Raw genomic sequence first — 20,006 nt, 5'->3', positions numbered from 1 at the left:
GTGGGCTATATTGGTGGGCAGTGATCTGACTGACCTGGAGTGGAGTCGGGCCAAGGATGGCCGTAGGCGAGTTACCAGAAGCATCAGCTGTCATTATGTCCAATTTAATTACTTACATACGGTATGATTGACCCCCCCATAGGTTGCGGGTCATGTATGGCGCGGAACCACAGGGCTGCCCAAGATGTGGGGAACTTGATGCAGGGCTTAAACACATGACATGGGACTGCCCAGAGTTACAGGACTTCTAGGAAGCAGTGATTCCTTGTACTGCCAAGGTTTATCTTTTGGGCTTATTCTCTAGGCCCAAGAAAAGTAAGGTGCCCACCAGATTCATAGATCTTGCCTTGATCCTTTAAAAACGGTGCACAGCCCTTGGGTGGAGGTGTAGGCCAGGTCTCACTGTCGCAACCTGGGGAAGGGATGTTGATGTATGGGCCAGAGCAGGGAAGATGGCCCTGCTTAGGGACCACACGGTGAGTTCCGCACCAACCATTGGGCCATTGTGGACGGAGGTTCTCCATGCCTGTGACACCCAACATAATGCTACACCAGCTGCCGCTATGTTGCACATGCAGCTAGCGGAGGACACTGTGGAAGCCCCTGGCTGAGAGATCAACGTAAGCTGTAAGATAATTCAATTGCACTGATAGTGTGAGGTTCCACCCTGCGTGAGACTCCTACCCCCGACAAGTTACTTTAATCCTCTGTTAGCCTCCTATTATGATTCTCTCTTGGTAATACACCCCACTGGGTCCATGGGGTGACTGTTTGATTTCTTTTAGATTTTACGTTTTATTATAACTGCTCACATGTTTTTGCCATTATGATTGCTGTAATCACTGAATGTGGAATAGGTTATGTTACAACGCGTAGTAATACCACGCATGCCATTACAATGCAGGTATTACGATACACTAATAAATTTACCTTGACTATCCAATACTATCTACCATCACAATGCAAACTTTTACCACAAAGATGCCTTTACCATGCATACCATTACAATGAAAAGGTATGCTTGGTAAAGGCATACACCTTGTAAAACTGATTAAGGTAGGTAAATATATACATAATCCTAAAATTTCCTTTACTACCCCGACACCCATACCACCCTAAAGCCCCACAATTACGCTTACCACCTCAATACCCATATGCCCTAAAACCCAAAATTTCCCTTGGCACCCCAAAACTCATACCCACCCTGAACCCTAAAATTACTCTTGGCACACCATACCCCTATACCCACCGGGAACCCCAAAATGACCTTTACCACCACTTAACCCATACCCACCCTGAACCCTAAAATTACCATTGGCACCCCGAAACCCATACCCACCCTAAACCCTAAATTTACCCCATCACACTCCAAAACCCATACCCAACCCTGAACCCTAAAATTTCCCTTTCAGCACCAAAACCCGTACCCACCCTGAACCGTAAAGTTACCCATGGCACCCCAAAACTCATGCCCACCCAGAACCCTAAAAGTACCCTTGGCACCCCAAAACACATACCCACCCTGAACCCTAAAAATACCCTTACCACCCCAATGCCCATACACACCTGACCCCTAAAATTACTCTTACCACCCCAATACCCATACCCCCTAAACCCCCAAATTCCTCTTACCACCCCAAAACCCATACCCAGCCTGAACCCTAAAATTACCCTTGGCACCAGAGAACCCACACCTAACCTGAACCCTAAAATTACACTTCCCATCCCAAAACCCGCACCGCCAAGAAAACGGCTTTCAAGAACCGACTGGACAACAACGCACACAACTGCAAGGAACTCTTCAACATCGTGAAAGAGCTCTCAAACCCCAACGCCGGAAACAACGACATCACCCCATCGCAAGACCTCTGCAACTCCCTCGCCTCCTACTTCCACAACAAGATCGCGGACATACACAACAGCTTCAGCACTCAACCGACGCACGCCACGACCGCAGCAACGCCGCCCACCACCACCCTCCGCGCCTGGACCCCGGTCAACACCGAAGACACCGTCCGCATGATGAACTCTGTCCACTCCGGATCTCCGACCGACCCCTGCCCTCACCACGTCTTCAACAAAGCCGACGCTGTCATCGCACCCCACCTGCGGGACATTATCAACACCTCATTCGACACCGTCACCTTCCCCGAGAGCTGGAAGCACGCCGAACTCAGCGCTCTACTCAAGAAACCTACAGCAGACCCCACCGAACTCAAGAATTACCGCCCCATCTCTCTACTCCCGTTTCCAGCCAAAGTCATCGAGAAGACCGTCAACAAACAGCTGGCCGCCTTCCTCAAGACGAATGGATCCCTCGACCCATCGCAGTCCGGATTCCGTGCCAACCACAGCACCGAGACCGCCCTCATCGCCGCCACCGATGACATCCGAGCCCTGATGGACAACGGAGAAACAGCGTCCCTCATCCTCCTAGACCTCTCCGCGGCTTTCGACACGGTCTGCCACCGCACCCTAGTGCAGCGCCTCAGCAACGTCGGAATCCAGGAGAAGGCACTGGAATGGATCGTCTCCTTCCTCGACGGAAGAACACAGAGAGTCCGCCTACCACCGTACAAGTCAGAGGTCACCGAAGTCATCTGCGGCGTCCCTCAAGGATCCTCGCTGAGCCCTACTCTCTTCAACGTCTACATGAGCCCCCTCGCGGCCATCGCACGCCAACACAACCTCAACATAATCTCCTACGCCGACGACACCCAGCTGATCCTCTCCCTGACCAACGACCCCGCCGCCGCCAGAGCCAACCTGCACGAAGGGATGAAAGAGGTAGCCGAGTGGATGACGACGAGCCGCCTGAAACTGAACTCAGATAAGACGGAGGTCCTCATCCTGGGCTCCTCGCCCTCCGCCTGGGACGACTCCTGGTGGCCCCCCGCCCTGGGCACCGCACCCAAACCGACGAAACACGCACGCAACCTGGGCTTCATCCTGGACTCCTCCCTCTCCATGACCAGGCAAGTCAATGCCGTCTCCTCGTCGTGCTTCAACATCCTGCGCATGCTTCGGAAGATCTTCCGGTGGATCCCCACAGAGACCAGGAAGACCGTCACCCAGGCCCTCGTCACCAGCCGACTGGACTACGGCAACGCACTCTACGCCGGAACCACCGCCAAGATCCAGAAGAGACTCCAGCGCATCCAGAACGCCTCAGCCAGACTCATCCTCGACATCCCACGACACAGCCACATCTCCGGACACCTAAGAGACCTGCACTGGCTCCCGGTCAACAAGAGAATCACCTTCCGTATCCTTACCCACGCACACAAAGCTCTCCACGATCAAGGCCCGAGCTACCTCAACAACCGCATCAACTTCTACGCTCCCAAACGCCACCTCCGATCTGCCAGCCTCGCCGCCGTCCCACGCATCCGGAAAGCCACTACAGGAGGAAGGTCCTTCTCCTACCTGGCCGCCAAGACCTGGAACTCCCTCCCGGCCGACCTGCGCCTGACCCAAGACCACCTCTCCTTCAGGAAGAAGCTCAAGACCTGGCTGTTCGAGCAGTAGCGGCACCCCCCCCCCCCCCACAAGCGCCTTGAGACCCTACGGGTAGGTAGTGCGCTCTATAAATGTATTGATTGATTGATTGAAAACCCCGAACCCACCCAAACCCTAAAATTACCTTTCCAACCCCTTGGGGACAGCTTCCTTTTTGCGAATCAAATACCACTCGCTCTGAGGTGTCGGCATCTGATTAATGGTTTATAACCACAGTTGTGGCCACAAACCATTGATATATCACCATACGAAGTGCAGATAGGGAGTGGTGTGGCCCTTTCATGCTTTCTTCTTTTTGTGATTTGGATATGGTTTCAAAACCTCTTTCATGTGTCGGACATACTTTTCTGACACATAAAATGGCTTTTGTAAAGAGTAAAATAGTACTTTGCATTCGCAAATCCTCAGAGTTTGCGAATCGCAGGCCTTGCAAGTGTAATATATCTTTGTGCAAGGTCCTACACCCGGGGTCACTTTTCGAAATATCTGAAGTACTCCTCTGGCCTGATTCAAATGGCACATTATTCAAGCAGTGACTGAAGGGGATATGTGGGTCCTTGTGTTGCTCACACCCCGAGCACTGACAGAAGTTTAGGACAGTAAATTGAAAATTGAGTTTATTTACATGCATTGGAAGAGTAATATTGGTCAGAACTTTTGAATTTATAAATTTTTTAATAGTTGTGTCTGGGGTTCTCTTGAGGGACTGCTTTGACAAAAATGTGGGCAGCAGTTTATATTTATTCTGCATATTGGCCAAGAACGATTGTAAAACTGATAAAATGTTAAGAGAATTTTACTGGCTAGGGAATTATGTTCTCCTTAGCGCAATGAGGTTTTGAAAATCAAAACAGCAAATTAAATATTTTAATGATTTTAGAACTGTTACACTGGTCTGACCTTGATAGGATCTAAAACTCATTTTCCAGTAGGGTGTGGTCACCTCCTGGTAATTTTGTTGAAATTAGTTCAGATAATTAATACTAAAGCACATTTGGTAAAAATACTAAATGTGGATGTTTTGTAAGATTAATTCTAAATATGGATTTAGCTTAACAGATAAACAGTGTGTGTGTAATTAGTATCAGACAGGTTCTATGCAGCAGACTCACAATCAGGTTTAGCTTCAGGCAGTGATAATTTCCCACATTATGGCAGGATTTGGAGGTAATAAAGAAGTGGGCGGCATATTTACAAGCCCATTGTCGCCGCTTTAGCGTCCGTTTTCGGACGAAAAGAAGCGATAATGGCATTGCAGTATCAGCAAGGACACGCTAGCGCGTGTTTCCTTGTCGGAGCACCGGTTTTGCTTACGCCTTGCATCGTATCTCTAATGATACGGAGCACAACGACAGGAAATAAGTCATTAACCACACATCGCGGTACTTACAAGGCCTGCCTTGACACCCATATCGATGTCAAAACCGCTCCAACCGCGGTTATCGCTGAAAGCTAATGTCTGCTGGAATTCAGACTTAGCTATATGTGTAATGGGGGTGGAATCTCAGGCTACAACCACCATGGACAATTTACAAGTAATTCCCTATTGCTACAAGAATATCGCTGGATTTCCAGCGATATTCACACATTTCGCCGGCTATCGCTGGATTTTTATCGCTTTGATGATAAGCGTTGTTAGTAACTCGCTTCCCGGGCGATAAAATCCAGCGATAGCCGGCGATAATTAAAATCGCACTACTCGCACATAGCGATATTTAGCGCCCGTTGTTGGTAATATGCTCCCAAATTCTCCGAGCTAGTTGTTTACCGACCTGGCTTGTGGCTGTTCTGAGGGTTACTGTTTAGGCACATTGGGACATGGAAGAGTAATGACGATTTTTACAGACAAATACAGACAGAAAACCATTTATTTTTAAATGTGGATAAAATTGGAAATCGGGTGATTTTTGAGTGATTCTAAATACACTTTGGCATGACTGCTAGGCCAATAACTGTGAGGATTTATCGGTAAAGTGGTAGAAAAGAAATGGATTTTAATGAAGAGGATTAAACAGCAGTGGATATGCACAAGGCTGATATAAAAAATGTGCATATTTTCATATAAGTACATTGATTTATCTTCTGCAGGTGTTCATATCACTGAAATCTGACATTTAAGCATGATTGCATATTTATTGATTAAATAAATGCAGAAATATACCAGGTTCAGCTCTTTTGTTTTTCACAAAACCCATAATAAATATGGATAAATATAGAAAAACATGACCAAAAATAAATATGGATTAAAACAGGCGGAAATGTCAAAAAAAGAAATACGATAAAACCGGGATCCCTAATTTTTTTGCTATACCCTGGCTAAATTGAACTAGGCACTACAATCCAATACCTCGATGTGGCATCTTTTGTAGGAGTCCTAGGAGTTCAGTATGTGACAATCATGAACTATTACCACTAGTGCCTTTGGGCTTAACCTTACTATTGACCCACATGAACCCCAAGTACCCACTTTTAGCACTTGACCTTCAGGGTAGCTAAGTCGAGCAAAGCAAGGCTTGCTAAGGTAGGTCTTGTGGAGTTAGATACTCAGATATCAATAAGACAATCAAACCAAGTCAATACATCAATGTCCAGCCATTGGCTGTTCTTTAGTGCAGTGGTAGTTTTAATCAAATCACGCGTAATACTGTCCATAATATCAAGAAGTTAACACTCCTCACAACTTCATGGATGGCTTAGCATCTGTTTTAGTGGGACAGTCAAGCAGCTACTGTCTATGTAAAATTACTGTGATCTTTGAGGAAATTCCTTTAAGGGTTCTGTGATAAACCCAAACAATGGGTACCAAGACAAATGGGGCTGCTCCGCTTAATTACCTGTTAATTGTTTGGGGCTAACAACGTAAATAGGACAATTGGCTAGGAAAGGGCCTGGGGAAACTCTCTATCTTGAAAAGGACCATTTGTCTGCTTTTCTGATCAACTACTAAGGATCCCTGTACAGTTCTGGGGGAAAGCCCTGTAATTCACATTTCCTCTATGGGCAATTCCTACAACCCTCCATTTTAGGTAGCACTAGAATGTAGCAGAAACAAAATGAGGGAGGCCACATTTTCCATATGCCCTCTCTGCAAACTTTTAACAGTAAATGCACGCATTTCCATGTCCTGCAGTAAAGGCAAAGTATCCGGATGCAGGCGGGGATTGGCAGACAAATTTAAAACCACAGGGGTAGGGAGACCATATACAAAAAGTCTGACATGTGATTAAAAGCCCAGTGCTTGAACTGTGTTAGGCTGTGGTATAGTCCTTATCACAATCAAACAAAGAAATTCCTTTCTGTGTGTTCACTCGGGATACCAGGGAGACCGGGAAGGCGGACCGCTGCTATTTTTACAAAAGGCACTGACTATTCCCTCAAAGCATAAAGAGGAAGTGACCTTGAAACACAACAGAGGAGAAAAAAATACCCTCGTGCAAGCAAGGCCAAGAACTAATAAAATTTAAGAATTGAAAGACAAATAAAGCTCTAAACTAAGCGCGGCCCACCATGCAATAAATTCTCTGATGGAATACATTGTTGAAGTGGAGGTTCATCATTTACTGGGACCCCAGGGATACTTATCTGGTACCCGAAAGATGGAAATTAACAATAAAAAGAAGATTTGATGTTTTTAAACCATTTCGTCCTGAGGAAGGTGTTCTATAAAAACGAAGCACCGAAACGCGTTGACATACGGATCTTTTTTATGTGTATATAAAAATTGTTTTATTGAAATGATGTATTGTGAAATATGTACTGATTTACTGTGAAATTCACCAAAATTGAACATAATGTTGTGATAATGAATAATATGTGTGATTGATTTTAATGGATTGTTAACAAATATGCATATATTTATGAACTTCTTTTAATAAAAAGTACTAAGATACATACATTTTTATGTTGTGATCATAATGTCTGCATAGGGCTTTATATAGTTTGAAATTGGTCTAAACAAATGTTTTTTGGAAAGTAATGTGAGCATATGAATTGGAACACATAGAAAGGAATTTCTTTGTTTGATTGTGATATTTCCCGGTCCTTTCTGGGTTTGCTTGAGAAAACTCTCTCTTTTTAGAGTATAGTCCTTATCAACCATTCAGTGAACTCAACTATTTTGTCGTCTTTCAATTGCCCTGTAATCCATTGGATCCTGTAGGAATAAATACATTTTAAAACTAGGTGGATGCTACATTATACAGTCAACTCGTATGGAGCAAAACTCTTACTTGACATAAATAACAATGTATTTATTGTTGCTTGCCATTATGTAAACATCAAATTAAATATGTACCTGTCTAGCCTAATCAGTAACTTTGTTTGTGTTTAAACATACACCAAAAGCCACTGTTTTAGATAGACAGTTTGTCTTGAACATTTGGGGGCTATGCTCGCTTTCATAAGTAGATTGCAGATTTACCACAGGACCCAAGGGCAAACAAATGCAATTCTACTGCAACTGGATAAGCAAGTTACTCCCTTTAGACACCTGACAATGTCTAGCCTGTTAGTGGTAAACATTAAAAGCAGATAAAAGTTTAAGACTGCAAACCAATATCCAGAGAGTGCTGTAATTTAAAAAATAGGATTTGTATTTCCAATTAGGTGAAAAAAATTAAATATGCCATACACAAAAAAATAGAATGTGCTGGCACTTTCTGAGCCCATCATATTTTCCATAATTATTTTATAGCACCTTAGCCCTAAGTGTTATTTCTATAAAATTGGCCGTAGGGCCACTGGTTTCCTAAGAGTAGAATTTAGGGTATTCTGGGATTTTGTGAACATGTTTGGCTTTACCTTGTGCAAGAGAGTTTCCTCATACAGGATACAGACTAGTGGTATAAATACAGGATGAAGTGACTTGATCAAGTTATTGAAGTGGTCTAGTTCCAACAGCGGGGAAGTATGAGGCCACTTAATCCCTCATGTCTCAGACCCTGGCTACTGTGCACCATTGCTAATACATCACAAGATATAGGTTAGTGTTAATCTATGACTTTTCTCCTAGTTCTCCTGCCTCTGGAATATTGGTCGTAAGAGGTATAACTGATGAGAATTGTAGCAAGTCTCTGATAGTTCTTGTGAGATTACATTTGGAATTTTCCTCACTTTTGTGTTCAATCTTTTATCCAATGTGTGCCCTCAATCTCGACAGGTAGGTTGTGAGTTGAGGTTGGCCAAGATTGTTCTTCGGACTCAGTTCTGCCACTGGATTTCGGAATTGGCGTATGCTGGTTTGAAACCAGGGAGTAGCAGATGTTAGTCTTATTATTTATTTATTTATTTATAAAGTTTTATATAGCACAAACATGATCCCGAAGGCTATCAGAGCTGTATGCCCACTTCCTATATTTTGTGTTGTGATTGGTATTGCGTTTAATACTTATGCCACAGAGAATCAGTTCATGTAATTAGTATTTTGTGTAGCTTAATCAATTCTTGTAATTTCCTATATGTAAATAATGATGGCCACAGATTTTATGCCAATTTACTATGCTATAACTGGAGGCAATATTGCCTGATGCTACAGCTCTTAAGTCTTTCATGAACTGCAATACGCAACCTAACTTATGTCCAAAGGTTGTAAGAAGGTTGTAGATGTGGTAGCACTTTTTCATGTGAAAATACTTTGCCAAAATAGAAAGATCTGGCTGCTTACTTGTAAGTGTGAGGACATTTCCACAGTGCTTGCTCTCTTTGTTGCTTTGCAGACTGTTAGATCTTGGGGTCTCTAGTTGGCAGAGGTAGGTGCCAATGTCCAAATATGGACCCTTGCTTCTAGTCAGGGCAAGGGGAATATACTCTTTAGATAACCCCTGCTCAACCCCTTGGTAGCTTGGCATGAGCAGACAGGCTTATCAAAGGCAATGTGTAAAGTATTGGTACCAACACTCACAGTAAAACAGTGAAATCCCCACAAATGGAATCCACACCAGTTTAGAAAAATAAAGTATCTTTATCTAAACTACACAAGACCAAAACGACAAAAAATCAACATACACAGTTCAAGAATATGATTTTAAAAGAGTTCAAGGGTTTGCGTTAAAATAATCCACAGTTGGGTCACTTTTAGCCCAAAGTACCTGTAGATGCAACAAAAGTTTTTGCGGCAACTGCAGCGTCGAAAAACAAGTGATGTGCCACTCCTGAGACCCTGGTGAGGCAATGCGACAACCCCGCTGCAGGCAGCGGGCGTGTTGCGACAAATCCGGTCTGTATGGGGAGCGATGCGATACATTGTGTGGATTCCGGCTCACACATTTCTCCAGTAGGATGCTTCTCACACAGGCATGATGCGACGATCCTCGGGCCGCGACGATCTTTGGTGCAGCGACGATGCGCGGTGCAATGCGTATCCTCTTCTGCCGCGGCTCCTCGATTGGCTTGCGCTGGACTCTGCGATGATGTTCGCAGCGATAAGATGTGGCCCCCAAGCAAGCGGTGCAACGGTTTCTCTCAGCGACGACAGGCTCTGCGACGATACTCACAGGAATCATTTCGCACCGGGGTGATGCGCTCTGCAAGTGAACAATGCATCGGTTCTTGCAGCAGAAACAGGCGCTGCGATGATCTTCGCGGCGACGGTAATATTCTCGCACTGTTGACAATGCGCTCCACAAGCAAGCTATCTGTGCAAATTGTAGATTTCTTCTTTTCTTCTTGTCCAGCTCCCCAAACAACAGGAAACAACCTCCAGAGGCCCCACAAATGGATCAAGCACTCTAGGCAGGTCAGAACGAACACAGCAGAGTTTAGGGGGGAAGCTGGGGGTGAAGTCCTTTTGTTCCTGGGACTTCTTAACAGGAGGCCAGCTCTCCTCAGGCCCTGGAGATCACTTCAAGCAAGTGGACACATCAACAGCAAAGTCCTTCCCCTCTCCTTGGCAGCAAAGCAACTGCAGGTCAGCCTTACAGCAGGTCAGTCCTTCGTCTTCAGTCTTCCAACTTTCTCCTTAGGAAAGGTTCCTTCTTGATTCCAGGATGATCTAAATCTTGGAGTCTGGGTATCCCTTTTTATACCAACATTTCCTTTGTTCTCCGAAGGCAAAGAGGCCTTTGCCTATGTCCAAACCAGTTCTTGTCAGTCCTGGAGCACTCTGTTTACATGACTCCTTCCTTCCTTTGAAAGAGAGGGGCAGGGTCGTCAGCAGGAGGTCGAGCCAGCATTGTGGAAGGGAGGCACAGCCCTATTCAGTCCCAAGTGCTATCTCCTTCCATCACTCAAGATGCAGATGGAGCTATTCAGCCCGGTGCTGACTCATCGAGTCTCCTGAAGCCACCCCAGCCCCTGACACTCACAAACCAGACAGTCAGTTCACAGAAGGCAAAGGCACATGGAAATGTCAGACAAGAAAACAGCACTTCTAAAAGTGCTGTTTTCAAACACAGGATTTAAAAACCATCCTTCCTAAAAGATGGGTTATTAAATTCTGAGTTCAGAGATACCAGACTTCAAGTTTCTATCTTGCTCCTATGGGAAGATATGCAGGTAAACTTTATACACAGCATTCCCAATTCTAGCCTATGGGCAAGATAGCCTTTCAATAGTGAAAAACAAAAATGGCTGTAATTCACTATCAGAGAATGTCACCAACACTAGTACATGATCTACCTTTCACATACACTGCACCCTGCCCAGGGGGGGTACCTAGGGCCTTCTATAGGGGTGTCCAATGTGCACAGAAAGGGAAGGATTAGGCCTGGCCAGTGTGGACACTGGTCAGGTCAGCATGGCAGTTAGCAACTGTACACAGGCACTACGGTGGCAGGCCTGAGACACCATTTTAGGGCTACTCATGTGGGTGGCACAATCAGTGCTGCAGGCCCACTAGTAGCATTTGAATAACCAGCCCTGGCACACACAGTGCACTTTACTAGGGACCTACTGATTAAACAAATCTGCCAATCATGGATAACCAATCATAATTACAATTTATATAGAGAGCATATGCACTTTAGCACTGCTCAGCAGTGGTAAAGTGCCCAGAGTCCTATAGCCAACAACCACAGGTCAGGAAAAATAAGGGAGGAAGAAGCAAAAGGTTTGGGGATAACCCTGCAAAAAGGGCCATTTCCAACACAGACACATTTGATAGAGTGGGACTACTTAACTGGGAGTAGTTTTACTGCTGCTTGTTTTTGAAAATCCATATAGATATTGTTTTACCTTATTCAAACTCAGTCCAACTTTGCAGAATTTTGCAATGAAAGGAGGCTTAAGATGAAGCATGTGCTAAAGAGGCCTCTGAATACTGATCCCATTTGTAGCAGCTCATGCAGTGTGCCAGTCCGAAACGAAAGAGTGCAAATGTATAAAGCAAGTGAGTTACTTTACAGATACAGTTAGCAAAAATAGGAAAAAGTCTGTACAACATGTTTCATTTATCATGTAAACACCCAATGTGTTCCACCAAGAACAGACACAATAGCAAGTAATGGATATTTGCCAGAAGCCATCATGCCATTATGAAAATACAGAGGGTCACTACTGGACTGAACAAGGGTGTGAGAGGAATTGGGGAAGCCCTAATGCCCTTCTGGCCTTTTGTGTTAGTGAGGTAATCAGTATGCCCTCCAGGTTGCTGTTATGCTTTGGAAATATTTTAATTAAATGCATTTATGAAAAAGCAGGCTGCAGTACCAAAGGCATTTCATTGTTTCATTGGGTTTTAGCAGCCATGTTGAACGTATGATTGTATTGTAATGCTAGAGATGGTAAGTTACAATTCAACATCTGGTCTTGTGAGAGTTCAATGCTTCAGGTTTAGATGACTACTGCATATTTAATGACAGCAGCTGACGCTTGATTGATGGACTTCCCTTTTCAGATTACATCCAGTGCCCCTACTGTGGCAGAAGATTTAACGAGGCAGCAGCAGCAAGACACATCAGTTTCTGCAAAGAACAGGCTGCAAGACGTGCAATGATAAAACCCTCAACACAGGCGGGGACCAAGAGTTTTTCAAGGCCGCAAGTAAGTAAAAATCTTTGTCTTTATTTCCAGTTTACATCCATTCATTGTAATTGTCTAAGGTATCCCATATTATATTGTACGTGTGGTAAATTACTTATGAGTCTTCTTCATTACTCCTCTGTTGGATCCATCCACAAGTACACAAAGCTGTCTGCTCTTCATTCAGGTGGTTGTTGATGAGCTTGGTCTCTGACAGGAAGGGCCTTCACTGGAAAGGTTTCCTGTGAGTGACAGGAGTAGAGCCAGGAACAATAAAACAGAAGAGAGGCCAAGGTCACAGGTTGGACAGAGGAAACGTTGTACCTCTGATTTGTGAACAACGGGGCTAGTTGTATCAGGGTGAGGACCCGCGTCACCAATGTGTAGTCTGTGACAGGAAGTACAGACAATGTGGTAAGCTGGCTTTCATCATGACCTCACAAGGATCCTGTTAGGATCCTTGTGCATTCAATTGTGTAACAATACAAGGGAAGGAAGAACCAAATAGGTTCAGAGCCGTGAAGAGACGTTTGGCTACAAGGTCCATCTGTCTCCTTATCCTCAAGGAGCTATAAATAGGACGCTACTAAAGAAATGCGAACATAGAGTCCAAACGGGTTGATATGTATGGCAAGTTTGAGTATGGTGAATGGAAGTTTCACACTTGAATGCACACAAATAGGACACTAACTGGATGCTTGATAGGTTCTCACGAAAGCCAACCAGCCCGGTGAGGCATTGATGTGATAGCGAAACATATTGGCCCATGGATACTGAGGAGACAAAGGGGACCATTATGATGGCAGTCTGATTTACACCGGCTGCCACCATAGCAGAGATTGGCTCCGACCGCCATGCATGCGTCACTTCCACTCATCTAATTATGATGGGTCGGCCACCGCTGTGGTCGGATTCTGCCCTGTTAACATTGTGGCGGATGGTGCAGGCAGCAGCATCGTCGCGATGCGAAAAAGAGCATGTTGTGCATTTCACTGCACTACGTGGCAGGCACTACACTGTGCCTGCCACTTGGTGCCGTGAAATGTAGGGGGTACCATGGGTACTCCCCAGTGCACCCACACTCCCCCCAACACAAGGGGGACCCGCAACAAGCCCCGGAACCAATCTCTGCCAGCCTTCCAATGGCGGTTCAACCGCCACGGAACGGCTGGCTTCCAACGGCATCCTAATATGGCGGACGGTGCTTGCTAGGCACGGCCACCATTTTAGTGGTCCTGCTCCACCCAGCAGGCAATGGTAACGATTGCTATCAGCGGAAAAGCGGCAGACAGACTTTCCCTCCACCGAAGTATCCACCGCCATCATAATGTGGTGGGGATTTTTTCAGGTTACGGTGGCTGAGCGGTCACCACCGCCGGGCCGGCGGTGGCGATCGTTCCACCATCGCAATGAGCCCGTAATTTCCTTATTGTATCCCCACCTGTTTGCAACACCATCAGAGTGCCTTTTGAAAATAAAACTAATACTCAGGACACCCTAGACTATTTTAAATGCAGGATCCCACTTAATAACCAATGACCTCCTTTGGCGACTAAGGTTGAGCCTGTCCAGATACCCTTGGTATCGGGACGAGGACACTATGATGAAGCATGCCACTGGGAATCCCAATGAGTGAGATTCCTTTTAACAGGCGGGATAGAGAGATAGGCTATGCATGGTAGGCATTCCCCCCTGTTGCTTCTGATTTGTAAATGCTTATACACAGCCCTGAGAGCCTTACAGTCCGGAGTTCTCAAATCGAAAGATTTGTCCCAAATCAGGGCCACTTCATTTATGTGATTCTGTGGATGTGGAATGTTCCACGTATGAAGCATTACTGCACTTGCCATTAATCCACCATCTGTTAAATAATTTGAACATTTCAACAAACATTAAATGGGTAACTGTTGGTCAGGCACAGTGGCTCATCCTTGGGAGAGGTTAACTGGTCACCTTTCAGTTGCTGATTCCTGTGGTCATATGCTAAGCAATACTAATGAGACAAAACTATTAAAATAAGAATTTACCTCTTCTTGATGTGTAATTTAGTCAACTCTGCCACATAGTTTAGCTCTTCATTGCCACATAATTCCAATTGTCCTACCCTAAACAACTCTGAAGTAAATGTACTGTTTTTTTGTGTAAATACACCACATTGTCCAGTGCTGTATGTATTTTTAGTCATCTCAGCAGTTTAGGCACCTCCTAAGCTTTTAATCAACAGCCTTAAAAACTGTACATTTGCAGGCTTATCACAAAGATTCCACAATACAAAGTGTAATGTGTAAGAGGTATGGAACTAAGGATTATAATGAACTTAATTTTTAGTACTGATATTGTGAATATGCTTAGAGGTCTTTGACTAACTTGGTTTAGTTTCGGTATTGAACCTTTCAATCAAATGCGATTAAGAGTTAATCGTTCTTAGATGATTATTGCTGGGCTGTGGTTATTGATTTGTAAAGATTTTAATAAATCTAGCAATCAAGATAAGTATGTATCTATGCACATGGTGTACAGTATATTCAGTGCACTAGATAGTTCCGTTACATTTTTAGTTATAACTCCGTCAAAGCAGGCAAGAAATAACCTAGACCTATTCCGACATTGACATAATACAAAAGATTATGAGATAGAATTCAATTGACAAAATTGCATCGTGAAAAAAATTGTGAATGGACATACAAAGGGTTTTATGTCCAAGAAACAATGAACAATCCAGCAAAACATGCTGATTTGAAATTTTGACACACGTAGGACTATTAGAATTCCATTGGTTAAAGACTATGGGGCAGATGGATCAAGCGATTTTTTTTGTCGCAAACGCTGCGATTCGCAAAATAGCAGCGTTTGCGACAAAAAAATCGGAAAATGCAATGTATTACTGAAATCGCATCGCAAAATTAAGGAATCGCCAAATTGGCGATTCCTTAACTTTGCGTCAGCATTTAAGGAATCGCAAATTGCGATTCCTTAAATGCTATGTTTGAAGCACCCAAGTTATGCGATTCCTAATTAAGAAATCGCAAATTACCACCAACTTGAGGTTGGTGGTAATTTGCGATTTCTTTCACAAATGCACTTTTTGCCATTTGTGAAGGTGCCATGTGGTGCACATACATGCCCTTAGGGCATGTATGTGCGCCATATGCTCACACATGTAAATTTCAGGGGTGCATCAGGGTGTCCTTATGACACCCTTGCACCCTTGAAATTATTCTTAATTTGCGATTCGCAAATTGAGAATCGCAAATTGAGAATAACTTCCTATTCATTCCTATGGGCCTCCTGGCCCATAGAAATGAATGGGAAATTATTCCTTAATTGCGAATTTGCAATTTGCTATTGGCAAATAAGGAATATTAGGAAATCGCTGAAAAATTGCGATTTTTTAGATACATACCATTTTGCAATTCTCAAATAGCGATTCTCAAAAAATGGCTATTTGAGAATCGCAAATAGGTATTTTGATACACCTGCCCCAACATCTTGACTAGGCCCTGTTATTGGCCAATCCAAATTAAGAACTAGACAAATCTTTCAAATTGCTCTGTGAGGTTTAACATCTGACAAACAATATAGACAATCCAAAAACATTATTCAGTTATGTTCCTATTATTCAAGTATAGGCGAACATGTGTCTAAATGTAAGCAGAATGTAGCCTTATAATGTGTGTCTTAAAGCAAGGGGTGAAAACCGCACTGGAACATGTAAACATAATGCACTCACATGTACTCCTTAGCTCTTCCAGTTTACTCACAGTAGTTCACACTGAGGAATTTCGGGGCCTATTCACAAAGACATTTTGGAATATATAAACTAATACTTCCTTTTAGAACTCACACGTGCTTTGTGAAATACCTCAAAACATCTAAAATGGTAATATTCAGGGCACACTAAAACACAATTAGTACAGACAGAAAATACGTTGATCTGTTTGCACTTTTACTAATAGGGTTTCTGAGCTTTCGAGTCCAATCCACAAAGGCCTGTATGAGTTTGTAAAACAATACTCGTGTAGTACTAATTCCTGTAACCGTAAATGCATTTGTGAAAAATGTAAACATTTTTGCCCAAAATTCCACTGAGATTAGCCCCTTCACTACAGCGGCTATTCCGCCGCAGTGCTAAGGGGGCGGGGCGGCCGCGCGGCGGGGCCGTGCTGGTGACGTCACCAGCCGCGGTTGAGCTGTGCTCATGACGGAGCGGTTCCATCATGGCCCCGCCCGCTCAATAGAACGGGCGCGGCGCGAAATCAGCGCTGCGCAGGCGCGGCAGCAGGGCCATGACGGAACCGCTCCGTCATCAGCACAGCGCCACCGCAGCTGATGACGGAGCGGTTCCGTCATCAGCACGGATAGGGTTAATAAAATCTGCTTGTGCTGCCCCAGACCTAATGACGTTATTTTTTCCAAATGTAATTATTTGCATTATATTGACAGTATCCTGTATTAACTGTGTATTATTTACGTTTAGATTAATCATATCCAATGCAGGCATGCATTTTAAAATGGCTTACGTCTGGTTGCCATTGTGTTATATAAATATGGGACTTTTTATTTCTAATTGTAGCTGAATTTACAATGAACAAGTGCCTTGTGTCCATGCCATGTGAAATGTTTTTGTTATTTGATAATTACAAAATATCTTAATTGAACTTTGAAGACCGTTTACAAAAGCTGTATTGTAGAGCATCCTGAGAAACTAATGAGCTAGCTACTGTATCTTTCTATCTTAACGTGATAAGTGTGTTTATAGGAGCCATGTCTAGCTGTAGCAAATTTCAGAACTCTATAATTTAAGCTAGTGAATACCAGAATTTTTCCAGAACGCATAGAGTCATGCTTTTGTCCACTTTGAGACAATTTAGAGCAGAGTATAGTGTTGTCTTTCTGTGAGAATTTATTTGCTTAATATTTTCCTTTGTGACAACTTTATACTAATTTGTCCTTTGCTTATATGATTGTGATTGATTTGAACCACGTATTTGCGAAACACATTTACTTATTGATTACTGATTGATACTAATTTGATGAATTTTAATTTGTAAACTTGTTAATCCTTTAGTAAGCCTTTACGGTTTGAACACTTGACTACTCTCTTCCTTGTGGAGCCAAACGTACTTTGCGTTATTTAAATGTATTGAGTTGATAACTAACCTCAACCGTGAATTTTGATTAATCAAATAGCGCTTTATGGTACACGAATTTGCATGAAGAAAAGTGCTACAACAAAATTAGTATTAGAGGATGTTTCCCACTGATTCTTAGATTTAAAATCACCCTCCAAATTAAAAAATTGCCCGATTCAATCTGCATTTCCGATTTTCCATGGTCCCATTCGGATTACTGACAGTGTTACAGTATTTCTGCTGCGATTGCTGTGTCCTAGGAGAGTCAGTATAAGTAGGGTTATGCAATTTTGATTGATTCATTGCCTTTTAGTTTTATAAAGCGCTCAAATGCCTGGAGGCGTCTTGGCGCCTCTGCTCAAGTGGAAGGAAACCTTAACTGGATCTGTTTAATGATTAAAAGCAGGGTCTTTAGTGATTCCCTAAAAGACAGGAAGACAGTTCTTTAGGGCAATGGGGGGAGAGTTCCGAAGCTTTGTTGTCCTCAACAGAAAGCTCTACCACCCCATGATGCTTGTTTGAACCCTGTTAGCACTGTACACTCAGTTTCCAAGGATCTGAGGTTTCTGGATGGGACATACCAAATAAACCTATATTGAAAATAACCTGGGCAACTATTGTGTAGGGCCCTAAAGGCCAAGCAGAGGGCCTTACACTATATACTCTTCGCCACTGGTAGCCAGTGTAGCTTGATCAGGGCCTGAGACACAGACTGATATTTTGAGATTTCTGACAACAGTCAGACAAATGCATTCTTTAGCATCTGTAATTTGTGAAGAAATCCTTTCTGCATGTCCATAAATAGGGCATTCCCATAGTCTAGTTTAGATAGAGCCAGAGAAGTAACCACCGTTTTCTGAAAATCTGTGAGTCTGAAGGGGTAAATGTTCTTAATTATGTTTACTGTGAAAAATACTGATGATGCAAGGTCTGGCCTACAAAGTTAAGTTTGTTATCAAAGTTAAACCCCACATTCTTCACTTTCCGAACTGGTAAGGGAAGAGCCCCCATTTCCTGAGGCCACCAACTTGGTGACCAAAATGAAACATCTGAGCACAAGATAGGAACCTCAGTTTTCTTGAAGTTAGCTTTAGACAATTTGAAATCATCCTGTTACCCATTTGAGACATGCAAGCATTAAACCTTGAGGCAATATCTTTGGGATTGCTCGATATTGCCATCACTGAGAGCCCAAATGATTTGTTCAACCTGGCCAGTGGGGTGATGTAATGTTTAAAAACAATGTATTTTGATTGTGAGTTGGCGAGAGTTGCAGTGTTTGCAGTTTTTGATGATTTATGATGTTTTGATCTATAGTGTCAAAATTGAGTTCAAGAACTCTCTGTGCTGAAGTGGACAATTGAAGCGCTATGTTTGAGTATATGGTATGTGCTTATGAAGATTGAGTTTGCTGTAAAGAGTTGAAGCTTGGTCATCTGATTCATCATAATCCAAGATCTTGGGATAGTTATAGAGATATATTAAGATGTATTTGACTTGATTTGACTACAGTTGAAGTGTTGGACCATGAAGTGTCATTGACTACCCCAAGATATGGGCTAATTAAACTTCTATTGTGAGATTGTACTATCAGAGATTGGTGTCTGGTTGATCCATTGTGCACAAGGTTAAACCGCACTAGTCACAGTTAGAATGTGATTGAGGGCATAGGGATTTACCCTATTATAACAACGAAAAGAAGCAAAGGAAAGAAATCATGAAAGGGAGGTGGGGGTGAGAAGGGAGAGGATGTGAGCAACATTGATATAGACAATGAATTTTTGGAAGACTTATTAACATCTTGACAACCTCTATGCAACCTTGTTTGCCAGGCTGGAGGAACTCAACAACCCCTATTGGAAGCTGTGGGAGGAGGATCAAACATGGCCATGAGTGTGAGTGTGCTTTTGAACCATGGTGCTCCAGAAAGAGGTTTACACCTTAGCACTCCAGATTCGTCATTGAGAGCCACTTGTACTACTGTTATCATTGCTGCCTCAGCTTTGGCATACAGATCCCAAAGCCTGACTCCATTTTGAGCATAGTAAGTTAGCCTGTCTGCCTTTGGTATATATACCGTATGTCATTATTTTTCACTGACCTTGTGAAAGTGTCAGTTCATCCAAACAATAACTTTGCTAACACCTAAGGGGACACACATCTACTACAAGTTCCATGCTGTCTACATTTCAAGGACTGACAATTAATGTGCAAAATAAATATGTAATCTGAGTTGACATATTTGGAGCATGCTGGTTTGTACTGGTTATGACTTGGTTTATTGAAAAGTCCATCAATATAGGGTAACAGTCAGTGGGCAATCGCATATATAGCTCAGGAATTGAGCGCTGACTCAGAGAGCTCCATGTTATTGCAAGAGATCCTGTCAGACTGTCATAC

General features: G+C 43.4%; 1 protein-coding gene across 1 annotated transcript in view; it reads left to right on the top strand.

Annotated features, from left to right (window-relative positions):
• Nucleotides 1-19,645, top strand: part of ZC2HC1B (zinc finger C2HC-type containing 1B) — a 113,683-nt gene extending 94,038 nt beyond the window's left edge. Inside the window, exons 5-6 of the mRNA XM_086925742.1 lie at nt 12,350-12,495; nt 19,439-19,645. Coding sequence (XP_086781868.1) covers nt 12,350-12,495; nt 19,439-19,645 — 353 coding nt within the window. The remainder of the gene's footprint in view (nt 1-12,349; nt 12,496-19,438) is intronic.
• The last annotated feature ends 361 nt before the right edge of the window (nt 19,646-20,006 follow it).

This window comes from Lissotriton vulgaris, chromosome 6, assembly GCF_964263255.1.
Source record: "Lissotriton vulgaris chromosome 6, aLisVul1.2, whole genome shotgun sequence".
NCBI classification, from domain to species: domain Eukaryota; kingdom Metazoa; phylum Chordata; class Amphibia; order Caudata; family Salamandridae; genus Lissotriton; species Lissotriton vulgaris.
This window is presented reverse-complemented; position numbering and strand designations above follow the sequence as displayed.